The sequence below is a fragment of the Hylobates moloch genome, unplaced genomic scaffold (assembly GCF_009828535.3).
Source record: "Hylobates moloch isolate HMO894 unplaced genomic scaffold, HMol_V3 SCAFFOLD_9, whole genome shotgun sequence".
In the NCBI taxonomy this organism is placed as follows: domain Eukaryota; kingdom Metazoa; phylum Chordata; class Mammalia; order Primates; family Hylobatidae; genus Hylobates; species Hylobates moloch.
In genome coordinates, this window is record NW_026652284.1 from 11,381,064 (window position 1) to 11,392,861 (window position 11,798).

The window sequence follows — 11,798 nt, forward strand, 5'->3', positions numbered from 1 at the left end:
ACCCCCCCATCCCCAACCCCAGGAGCAGCACCACAAGGCTCAGGTGGAAGAGTTCCTGGCAGAGCATGGCAGCGAGTACCAGTCCGTGAAGCTGGTGGGCCCCGAGGTGCGGATGGCGAATGCAGACGCCAGGAACATGGGCGCGTGAGTTGTGGGCCACAGTACTCTCCACTGACAGTGGCGGGTAGGGGAGCTGTGGCTGTGGTAAGGAGCAGCAGGCTGAGTGACAGGAGTTCAGAAGGCTGTGTGTGCTCTAGCAAGTTCCTGCCCCTTTCTGGGCCTTGGAGTTTCCATCTGTCAAATGGGGAAATAGCCTCTGTCCTGCCAACCCCCAGGGCTCCTGAGCAGGGCTGAGCCATGTTATTTGGGTTCAGGAAGCAAATCAGAGAAAGAGGAAGGACTGGGGGCAGAAGTAGACAAAGGCTGACAATTAGGGAGCCAACCTCGAATGTTTTGCTTTATTATTAAAAAAAAAAAAAGGCCGAGAGCAGTGGCTCATGCCTATAATCCCTGCACTTTGAGAGGCCAAAGCTGAAGGATCACTTGAGGCCAGGAGTTCGAGAGCAGCCTGGGCAACATAGTGAGACCCTGTCTCTTCAAAAATAAAAAAAAATAGCCAAGTGTGGTGGCTTGAACCTGGGGTTCCAGCTACTGAAGAAGCTGAGGCAGGAGGACTTCTTGAGCCCGGGAGGTTGAGGTTGCATTTGCTATGATTGTGCCACTGTGTTCCAGCCTGGGAAACAGAGCGAGACCTTGTCTCATAAAGCAAAACAAAAACAAAGAAAGAAGTAACTTGTGTTAATTGTAGAAGAGTCGGACAGTCCAGATCAAAGATTGGCAGACTTCCTGGTAAGGATTAGATCATAAATCTTTGCAAATTGGCTCTGCCACCTCTGTTACAACCCTCAACTCTGCCCTAGTAGCACAGAAGCAGCCACAAATAATACATAAGTGAATGAGTGAGGCTGCATTCCAGCAAAATTTCATTTATGGACACTGAAATTTGACTTTCATGTCATTTATTTTATTTTATTTTTTTGAGACTTGGTGTTACTCTTGTCATACAGGCTGGAGTGCAGTGGCAGGATCATAGCTTACTGTAGCCTCAAACCCCTGGGTTCAAGTGATCCTCCTGCCTCAGCCCCCCAAGAAGCTGGGACTACAGGCATGTGCCATCACATTCAGTTAATTTTTAAATATTTATTTATTTATTTAGAGACTGAGTCTCACTCTGTCACTCAGGCTAGAGTGCAGTGGCGCGATCTCGGCTCACTTCAACCTCCCCGTCCCAGGTTCAAGCCTCTCTTGCCTCAGCCTCTCGAGTAGATGGGATTACAGGTGCTTGCCACCACACCTGGCTAATTTTTTTTTTTTTTTTTTTTTTTTTTTGAGACGGAGTCTCGCTCTGTCACCCAGGCTGGAGTGCAGTGGCGCAGTCTCGGCTCACTGCAAGCTCCGCCTCCCGGGTTCACGCCATTCTCCTGCCTCAGCCTCTCCGAGTAGCTGGGACTACAGGCGCCCACCACCACGCCCGGCTAATTTTTTTTTTATATTTTTAGTAGAGACGGGGTTTCACCGTGGTCTCGATCTCCTGACCTCGTGATCCGCCCGCCTCGGCCTCCCAAAGTGCTGGGATTACAAGCGTGAGCCACCGTGCCCGGCCCACACCTGGCTAATTTTTGTATTTTTAGTAGAGACGAGGTTTCACCATGTTGTCCAGGCCTGTCTCAAGCTCCTGACCTCAAGTGATCTGCCCTCCTTGGCCTCCCTAAGTGCTGGGATTACAGGTGTGAGCCACTGCGCCTAGTTAATTTATTTGTTTTTATTTTTTGTGGAGACAGGATCTTGCTATGTTGCCCAGGCTGGTCTCAAACTCCTGGCTTGAAGTTATCCTCCCATCTCAGCCTCCCAGAGTGCTGGGATTACAGGCATGAGCCACTGCACCTGGTGATGACCTTCACATAATTTTTACATCTTCTTCTTTTGATTTTTTTTCCTTTTTTTTTTTTTTTGAGATGAAGTCTCACTCTGTCACCCAGGCTGGAGTGCAATGGTGCAATATTGGCTCACTGCAAGCTCTGCCTCCCAGGTTCACACCATTCTCCTGTCTCATCCTCCTGAGTAGCTGGGACTACAGGTGCCCGCCACCACGCCCAGCTAATTTTTTGTATTTTTAGTAGAGACGAGGTTTCACCGTGTTAGCCAGGATGGTCTCGATCTCCTGACCTCGTGATCCACCCGCCTCGGCCTCCCAAAGTGCTGGGATTACAGGCGTGAGCCACCACGCCCGGCTGATTTTTTTTTTCTTGAAACCACTTAAAAACATAAAATCAGCCAAGTGCAGTGGCTGTAATCCCAGCACTTTGGGAGGCCAAGGATTGCTTGAGCTGGGGAAGTTGAGGCTGCAGTGAGCTATGATTGTGCATTCCAGCTTGGCTGACACAGTGAGACCCCCATCTCTAAAAAAAGGAAAAAAGGCCGGGTGCAGTGGCTCGCACCTGTAATCCCAGCACTTTGGGAGGCCGAGGCGGGCAGATCACCTGAAGTCAGGAGTTCGAGACCAGCCTGGCCAACATGGTAAAACCCTGTCTCTACTAAAAATACAAAAATTAGCTTGGCGTGGTGGTGATGCCTCTAATCCCAGCTACTTGGGAGGCAGAGGCAGGAGAATTGCTTGAACCTGGGAGGTGGAGGTTGCAGTGAGCTGAGATTGTGCCATTGCATTCCAACCTGGGCAACAGAGTGAGACTCGTTCTCAAAAAAATAAAATAAAAATAAAAAAAGAAAAACATAAAGCTGTTCTTAGCCCATGAGCTGTACAAAACCAGGCAGGGCCAGAGTTTGACTCACAGACCCTCGTTTGCTGAGTCCTGTACCAGATAAACAAAAGTAACACTGATTTTTAAGGCTTTTGGTACAAGTTACCAAATAGCATTTCAGAAAGGCAGCCCCAGCTTACTCCCCACCCTGGGCCATGTAGACACCTGTGGCCTGTGTTCTTCCCAGTACCAGGATTTTCAGGGCACTTGATACCAGTTGCCAACCTCTGGGCCTTGGGTGAGAGCCCAGCAGTCCAGGGGTTTGGGACTCAGAGTTGGGAGGAACCTTTGAGGCTGCTGGTGTGACCTCTCTAAAGCGCCTTGGCTGATACGTGGTGAAGCCAGACTGTGGTCACAGATGTGAGCAGCCACCAGTAGCTCCAGGATCAGGTGTACTGACCCTGTGTCCTCCTCCTTGCAGAGACCTGTGCCGGCAGGACCGCAGCTGCACCTACTACTTCAGCGTGGATGCTGATGTGGCCCTGACCGAGCCCAACAGCCTGCGGCTGCTGATCCAACAGAACAAGTGAGGCTGCTCCGTCTGCGCCCAGCACTGCTCAGGATTGGCCTGGTCCCAGGGTGGGAGCCCTCCTTGCCTTCCTCCTCCTCCTCCTCCTCGTCCACCTCCTCTTCCTCCTCTTTTTCCTCCTCCTGCTCCTGTTTCTCCTCCTCATCTTCCTCCTCCTCTTTCTCCTCCTCCTCTTCCTCCTTTTTCCTCCTCCTCCTCCTCGTCTTCCTGGTCCTCTTTCTCCTCCTCCTCTTCCTCCTCCTCCTTGGCCTCACCTATTACCCAGAGTTGTGGATCCCCAGCCTGAATTCCCAGGTTCTGATAGAGAAGGTGTCCTGCCCTGTCTGCTCCTGGCTGCCCCATGGGAGGGAGCAGGTACCAGAAGAGCCAAACCCCTGACACCCCGGCCAAGGCACTGCCTGTCCCAGTGAGGTGCTTGGGGATCCCTGTGTGCAGGTTGAGGGGCACCTACCTCCCCCCATCCCTGGTGAGTGCTATCTGCCACTCCCAGTGGGCAGCGACCTCCCACTGAGGTGCTCCCTTCCTCAGGAACGTCATCGCCCCGCTGATGACCCGGCATGGGAGGCTGTGGTCGAACTTCTGGGGGGCTCTCAGTGCAGATGGCTACTATGCCCGTTCTGAGGACTACGTGGACATTGTGCAGGGGCGGCGTGTGTGAGTACCTGCAGGGTGAGGGTGGGTGGGGAAACACCTTCATCTGGCTTCTGCCTGGGCTTGTGGGGCTCCCTCCCTAGTATTCCCGTTCTTGTTACCCCCAAATTCCTGTTGAACCTGAAGCAAGGAAGACTTCAGTTAGACACACAGAAGGACTTCCTGACAAATAGGCCCATGTGGCCAGGGCGGGGGAATCAAATCAGCACAATTGTGACCCCCCCAGCCTATGACTTCCCCTTCTCACAGCCCAGATTCCAGCCTATGACTCCCCACCACCACCCTGTGACCCCCTCCACCTTCCCCACCACCAGCCTCTGACCCCCACCCTCTTTCTGTCTCTCCCACAGTGGCGTCTGGAATGTGCCCTATATTTCAAACATCTACTTGATCAAGGGCAGTGCCCTGCGGGGTGAGCTGCAGTCCCCAGATCTCTTCCACCACAGCAAGCTGGACCCCGATATGGCCTTCTGTGCCAATGTCCGGCAGCAGGTCAGCCAGGAGCGGGCGGCACAGGACGCCCTCTGGATGGGGCAGGCGGGAAGGTGGGCCTCCAGCTCTGACCCTCATGGCGGGCCACCTTGTCACCATAGGCCTGGGAGCTCCAGAGATTCCAGCAGGGCATCTCGGAAGCCACTAGGGCCTGCTGGAGGAATGGGGGCCATCGGGCACAAGGGCTGGTCCTCAGGGGTCTGCAGAGACCATTTTAGCTGACCTGGTTTTTATAACATCTATTTTATTTACATTTTTGGCATAGCCCAAAGAAAATGAAACTTTCCACCTAAAGGTACTTCAAGTGATGTGCCCGAGAGACACCTCACCCTGTCTCTGCGCCCTGCCCCATATATTTTTGTGACTTTTTTTTTTTTTTTTTTTAAACGTGCAGCAAGATGAAGTTTTCCCCTGTGACCAACATTTCAGGACCAGAACACGCCCCTTTTCTTTTATGCATTTTTTCTTTCATTCTGTGTTCAGTCCTCTGGGAAGACTTCCCTGATCGCATTCTCAGTGTCAGGCCTGGTCTGGGCCCTGGGGACACAGGGGTGACTGCACTTGGTCTCTCATCTTGGGAACTTCAGTTCGGCGGGCAGAGGAAGCTGCACTGTTGCCCGTCTGGGAGCGTGCAGGGGAGGGGTGAGGGCAGGGAAGGGATGGGGGAGCGCCTCTTTCACCGAGCCTGTCCTCCCCAGGATGTGTTCATGTTCCTGACCAACCGGCACACCCTTGGCCACCTGCTCTCCCTGGACAGCTACCGCACCACCCACCTGCACAACGACCTCTGGGAGGTGTTCAGCAACCCCGAGGTGAGGCCAGGGTGGGCACATTGGGGCTGGGAGCAGAAGGGGCCCAGTGATCCTGCAGTCTGAGGGACTTCCCTCTCAGAGCCTTACAACAGCCAGGACCCCTGTGGGCCACCTGCCACCCTCCCTTCACCCCAGGAGGCTATAGGGCAGGATTTGGGTAGGGAGAGAAGGGTTTCCAGAGAGGCAACACCATCTATTGGAGGAGGGACCAGGACTCAGAGGCCTGGGCTTGTGGCCTAGGTCTGCCATCATCTGGGACTTAGTTGAGCCTTTTAGCTTTGGGGACCTTAGTTAACTTAGCTCCAAAATGGGTATACTGTCCCAGCCTGTCTTACCCATGAGGGTGTTGTGATGATCAGAAGGGGAGACAGTTGTGACTGTTTCTAGACGTTGGGAGCTCGCAGCTGATGGGTGTAAGCACATGCCTGCACACAGACATGTACACACAAGCACACACATGTACATACATGTGCAAACACCACCTCCTATGGGCACACCTGTGCACCTAGACAACACACACGCACCCAGTGGGCGCAGGTGAACACCTGCCTCCGTCAGGCATGTACACCTTCACTCCCACTTTGAGGGGTCTGCTCAGAGCATCCCATGCAGTTCAGCCAATAGTGAGGACCCTAGCCTGCTTCCCACTCCCCACAGGACTGGAAGGAGAAGTACATCCACCAGAACTACACCAAGGCCCTGGCAGGGAAGCTGGTGGAGACGGTAAGAGCCATGGACACCGTCTTGGACCAGCCTTGCCTGCTGCAGGAGACAGGGCACAGAAGGGAAACTGCTTGCCCTGGGGAGTAGGGGACAGCAGGATGGGAGCGGGGGATGGCGGGATGGGAGTTGGGGGGCGGCGGGATAGGAGTGGGGGGCGGCGGGATGGGAGTGGCGGGGCGGCGGGATGGGAGTGGGGGCGTCAGGATGGCCCCTCCACCTGTTGGCACTTTCCTGCTGGAGGCTGTGGGGGTCTGCAGGGCCTCTGTCCCTGGCCCAGGCAGGAAGCAGGAAAACATCCTGGATGTGATGGCCACTGTGGCCCCCCATGCCTGGACCAGTGCGGGGAGTGGCTGCTTCTCTCCACTCACTAATGTCTGCTTCCCCCGAGCCTGGGGCCTTTGCCCCCTCCCTCCCTCTGTGCCCATGTTTCTCTCTGACCTTGGCGCTGGTAGCTCTGTGACCTCGGCTGGGAAAGTCTGTCTCTGGGCTCTGCCTCCTTCTCCCTTTAGGGACCCACTCAGTCTCTCCAGGATTGACAAGGCCCTGCTCCCTGGGGACACTGGGAGGGCTCCCTGGCTTGGGTGTGTGGCCCTGAAGAGGGAGGAGGATTCCGTGGTGCCACTGTGGACCCCCTTGACTGAGTCCCTGCCCTCCCCAGCCCTGCCCGGATGTCTATTGGTTTCCCATCTTCACGGAGGTGGCCTGTGATGAGCTGGTGGAGGAGATGGAGCACTTTGGCCAGTGGTCTCTGGGTGACAACAAGGTGGGACCCTGATGCCTGGGCTGGGGTCGCGGGGAGGCTGCCTCTCCATCAGTGCTGCTGACTGTCTGGGGTCTTCTGGCAAGCTGACCTAGCCACCCTTTCTGGGACTCTTGACATAGGGGTGCTGGCATGGGTGTCTGCAGGCAGTTAGGAGTAGAGGCATTGAGAAACCTGAGGTGGAGTTTGGTCCCTAAGCTGCTATTGCCACCGTGTGGCTTTGAGTTGCCTTGACCGTAAGCGACTAGGTTTTCAGTTCCTGGTTTGCTATTGGAATGGCTTAGCTTGGTTCCCTAGACTTCCCCCAGGAGGAACTGGGGAGGAAAGGGCCAAGGTGGGATGAGGGGCATTAGGAAGGGCTGTCGGGTCCAAGTTCATCAGACAGCAGGAGCAGGTGGCCTGCTGAGGGTGCGAGGCCCTGTGTTCTCTCCGTGAGAATCCCAACACCTGTTCCTGTCCTGGAAAGTTCAGGCACCATTTTTTTCTTTATCTTTTCATATATATATATATTTTTGTTTGTTTGTTTGTTTGTTTTTTAAATAATAGAGACGGGGTCTGGCTGCGTTGCCCAGGCTGGTTGTGAACCAGGCACAATTTCATTTTATTTATTTTAATTATTTTATTTATTTAGAGACCGAGTCTCACTCTGTCGCCCAGGCTGGAGTGCAGTGGCGCAATCTTGGCTCATTGCAACCTCTGCCTCCCAGGTTCAAGAGATTCTCATGCCTCAGCTTGCTGAGTAGCTGGGATTATAGACGTGTGCCACCATGCCCAGCTAAGCTTTGTATTCTTTCTTTATTTATTTAATTTCGTGTGTGTGTGTGTGTGTGTGTGTGTGTAAATTTTTTTTTTTTTTTTTTTTTTGAGGCAGTGTCTCGCTCTGTCACCTAGGCTGGAGTGCAGTGGCATGATCTCAGCTCACTGCAACCTTCCTTTCCCAAGTTTGAGCAGTTTTCTTGCCTCAGCCTCCCCAATAGCTGGGACTACAGGCGTGTGCCACCATCCCTAGCTAATTTTTGTATTTTTAGTACAGACTGGATTTCACCATGTTGGCCGGGCTGGTCTTGAACTCCTGGCCTCATGTAAGCTGCCTGCCTTGGCCTCCCAAATTGCTGGGAATACAGACGTGAGCCACCACGTCTGGCCTAAGGCGCCTTTACTTTTATTTTTATTTTTTTATTTTAATTATCCCAGAACATTTATTTCCATAGGATTTTGATAAAAGAGCACAATCTTGAATAAAAATACACCACTGTACTTAAAGGCAACATTACCTAGTAAGCAAACTCTGCCCTCATCCCTTTCACAGAAGAGAAACTTCAGAAAGGAATTTTTCGTTTCCCAACAGTTTTATAACATTCATATCTCCTATGTACTTCAAGCCCCAACCCACCTCTCATTTTCTTTTTTCTTTTTTTTTTTTTGAGATGGAGTCTTGCTTTGTCGCCCAGGCTGGAGTGCAGTGGCACCATCTCGGCTCACTGCAACCTCCACCTCCCAGGTTCAAGCAGTTCTCTTGCCTCAGCCTCCCGAGTAGCTGGGATTACAGGTGCCTGCCACCATGCCCAGCTAATTTTTATATTTTTAGTAGAGACAAGTTTCACCATGTTGGTCAGGCTGGTCTCGAACTCCTGACCTCATGTGGTGATCTGCCCGCCTCAGCCTCCCAAAGTGGTGGGATTACAGGCGTGAGCGACCGCAACCGGCTCCCCCCCAGCCCATTTTCTACGTGTTTTTTTTTGTTGTTTTTTTTTTGTGCATGCGTGTGTGTGTGTGTGTGTGTGTGTGTGTGTGTGTGAGAGAAATGGAGCCTCGCTCTGTCACCCAGGCTGGAGTACAGTGGTGCGATCTCGGCTCACTGCAATCTCTGCCTCCTGAGTTCAAGTGATTCTCCTGCCTCAGCTTCCCAAGTAGCTGGGATTACAGGTGCTGGCCACCATGCCTAATTTTTTTTTTTGAGAGGAAGTTTTGCTTGTCACCCAGGTGGAGTGCAATGGCACCATCTCAGCTCACTGCAACATCCACCTCCTGGGTTCAAGTGATTCTCCTGCCTCAGCCTCCTGAGTAGCTAGGATTACAGGTACCCACCACTATGCCCGGCTAGTTTTTGTATTTTTAGTAGAGACAGGGGTTTCACCATGTTGGTGAGGCTGGTCTCAAACTTCTGACCTCCGGTGATCCACCCACCTCGGCCTCCCAAAGTGCTGGGATTACAGGCGTGAGTCACCGTGCCTGGCCTCGTTTTCTAAGTTGTTTAATAGAAATGTGTGTTCCCCAGTTTAAGGCACCATTTTTAAAGGCACTTGAGACCCTGGACCTGTGTGCCAACCTCTGACCTGGCAACTGGACTAACTTGAACTTCTGGTTACCTTCCTAATCCACATGCTTTGGTTGCTGAGCTGATCTCCAGAAGCCGGGAACTGGACTAGCCCATGCATTCTGGGGGCTGGCTGATGCTTGTGCTCCAGTGACAGGGCCAGACCTTGGACCTCAGCTGACTCTGGCCCTGGAACACATTTTCAGTTCTCTGTAACAAATGACCGTGGCTCAGAATAACACCCGTGTGTTATCTCCTGGTTTCTATGGGTCAGGAATCTGGGCCCAGTTTAGCTGGGTCATTGAGGTGTCAGCTGGGGTTGGGGTCTCATCTGAGGCCCAGGGTTCCAGTCCAAACTCACTTGGTTGTTGCGGAATTCATTCCTCTGCAGCTGTAGAACTTAACTTGCTTCTTCAAGGCCAGCAAGAGACAGAGTCTCTCTTCAAGATCCTCCTTTAGCCAGGCGCAGTGGTTCATGCCTGTAATCCCAACACGTTGGGAGGCTGAGGCGGGAGGATCGCTTGAGCCCAGGGGTTCAAGACCAGCCTGGGCAACATAGTGAGACCTCATCTCTACAAAGAATAAAATTAGTGGCTGGACGTGTGGCTCACGCCTGTAATCCCAGCACTTTGGGAGGCAGAGGTGGGCGGATCACCTGAGGTCAGGAGTTCAAGACCAGCCTGGCCAACATGATGAAACACCATCTCTACTAAAAATACAAAAAAAAAAAAAATTAGCCGGGCATGGTGGCGCACGCCTGTAATCCCAGCTACTTGGGAGGCTGAGGCAGAAGAATCGCTTGAACTCAGGCAGTGAAGGTTGCAGTGAGCTGAAATGATGCCATTGCACTCCAGCCTGGGCAACAGAGTGAGACTCCGTCACACACACACAAAAATAAAAATAATAAAAATAAAATTAGCTGGGCGTGATGGTGCGCGCCTGTAGTCCCAGCTACACGGGAGGGTGAGGTGGGAGGATCACTTAGGCCTGGAAGGTTGAGGCTGCAGTGAGCTGAAGTTGTGCCACTGCACTCTGACCTGTGCGACAGAGGGATACCCTGTTTCAAAAAATAAGGTCTTCCTGCAGATGACTCACCTAGTAGGTCAGGCCCCCCCAGGATAATCTCCCTTTTGATTAACCCAAAGTCAATGATTAGGGGCCTTAATTGTATCTGCAAAGCCCGTTCAGTTTTGTCTTACAATATAACGTGGTCCGGTCAGATTTCCGGGTGTAGGAGAGGGGAGTAGACAGAGCCTGGGCACCAGGGTGTGGGAGCCTGGGGGCCATCCTAGAATTCTGCCTAAATATTCGCCTCGGTCACCTCCAGGACAGCCGCATCCAGGGTGGCTACGAGAACGTGCCGACTATTGACATCCACATGAACCAGATCGGCTTTGAGCGGGAGTGGCACAAATTCCTGCTGGAGTACATTGCGCCCATGACGGAGAAGCTCTATCCCGGCTACTACACCAGGGTGGGCAAGCCTGGGGCATAGCCAGGATTCGGGGACGGTTGGGTGGGGTGTCAGTGGAGTGGCTGGGACTGGTGGGGGTAGGGTGGGAGGTGGAGAAGCTGGGAGGCGCCGAGGTGGAGTTGGGGTGTGGGGAGTGTGGGAGGAGCAAGGGTGGGGCATGAGGTGGAGGTACTGAGAGGTGGGGATGGGGTTGAGAAGAGCAGGGGTGGGGTGGGAAGTGGTGGAGAAGCTGGGAGGGGTGGGGAGGAGTAGGGGGCCTGGGAGGGGCAGGGGTGAGTGGGGGTGGAAAGCCTGGAGGGGCGAGGGGGGCAGGGGTGAGGGAGTGGAGAGACTGGAAGGGGCAAGAGTTGGTGGGGAGGTGGAGGCCAGTGTGGGGCAGGAGTGGGAGGGTAGGGTGGAGTGGGGTGGGAGGAGTAGGGTGGAGTGGGGGGCTTGGGTGGAAGGGCCAGGGGTGGGTGGGGGCTGGAGAGTCTGGCAAGGGGAGGGGCTGGGGAACGGGTTGGGTTGGAGTAGGGGTGGAGGAGCATCCCAGCTTATGGGAGAGGCCTGGATATTTGGTCCCCAGGCAGGAGTGAGGTCTCATCACACACACCCCTTCCATCTAGTAGTGTGTGGGAAGACAGGGTGATGGGGTGGGCATCTAGGGCCTGCCAGTTGGCCTCTAGCCTGAGCTGGAGTCTCACTCAGCCTCATGAGTAGCTGGGATTACAGGCATGCGCCACCACGCCTGGCTAATTTTTGTATTTTTTGTAGAGACAGGGTTTCACCATGTTGGCCAGGCTGGTCTCGAACTCCTGACCTCAAGTAATCTGCCCACCTCTGCCTCCAAAAGTGCTGGGATTACAGGCATGAGCCACCGTGCCTGGCCGATGTCAGCCCTTTTGAATCTTTCTTCCTTGTCATTAACCCTGCCTCAGTGGCTCCTATACCAGCCCACCAAAAAAGCACCCCTGCCCGCCTAAGCCGGCCAGCGTGCCCACTCCCTCCCTAGCCACAAGCCTGTGCCCCACGCCTGGGCCCCGCTTCGTCCGAAGCAGCCTTCTTCCAATAGTGAGGAAAACCCTGAACTCCTGTTACTGACAGCTGTCATTCATCCCTTGAATGCTTACCGTGGTTCCCTGGAAACAATTACCTGGCTGGCTTCAGTTAATTCTCACAATTCTTTCCAGTGCTGTCACTCATGTGTCTGTCCACTGCCACCTTGGCTTTCTCCAGTCCTCA

The 11,798-nt window shown here is 53.6% G+C and overlaps 1 protein-coding gene across 1 annotated transcript in view; it reads left to right on the forward strand.

The window, feature by feature from the left end:
• The window catches only part of PLOD1 (procollagen-lysine,2-oxoglutarate 5-dioxygenase 1), a 31,485-nt gene that overhangs the window by 16,428 nt on the left and 3,259 nt on the right, over nucleotides 1–11,798 (forward strand). Inside the window, exons 11-18 of the mRNA XM_032760899.2 lie at nucleotides 23–144; nucleotides 3,241–3,345; nucleotides 3,877–4,002; nucleotides 4,350–4,491; nucleotides 5,190–5,303; nucleotides 5,961–6,026; nucleotides 6,685–6,789; nucleotides 10,431–10,577. Coding sequence (XP_032616790.1) covers nucleotides 23–144; nucleotides 3,241–3,345; nucleotides 3,877–4,002; nucleotides 4,350–4,491; nucleotides 5,190–5,303; nucleotides 5,961–6,026; nucleotides 6,685–6,789; nucleotides 10,431–10,577 — 927 coding nt within the window. The remainder of the gene's footprint in view (nucleotides 1–22; nucleotides 145–3,240; nucleotides 3,346–3,876; nucleotides 4,003–4,349; nucleotides 4,492–5,189; nucleotides 5,304–5,960; nucleotides 6,027–6,684; nucleotides 6,790–10,430; nucleotides 10,578–11,798) is intronic.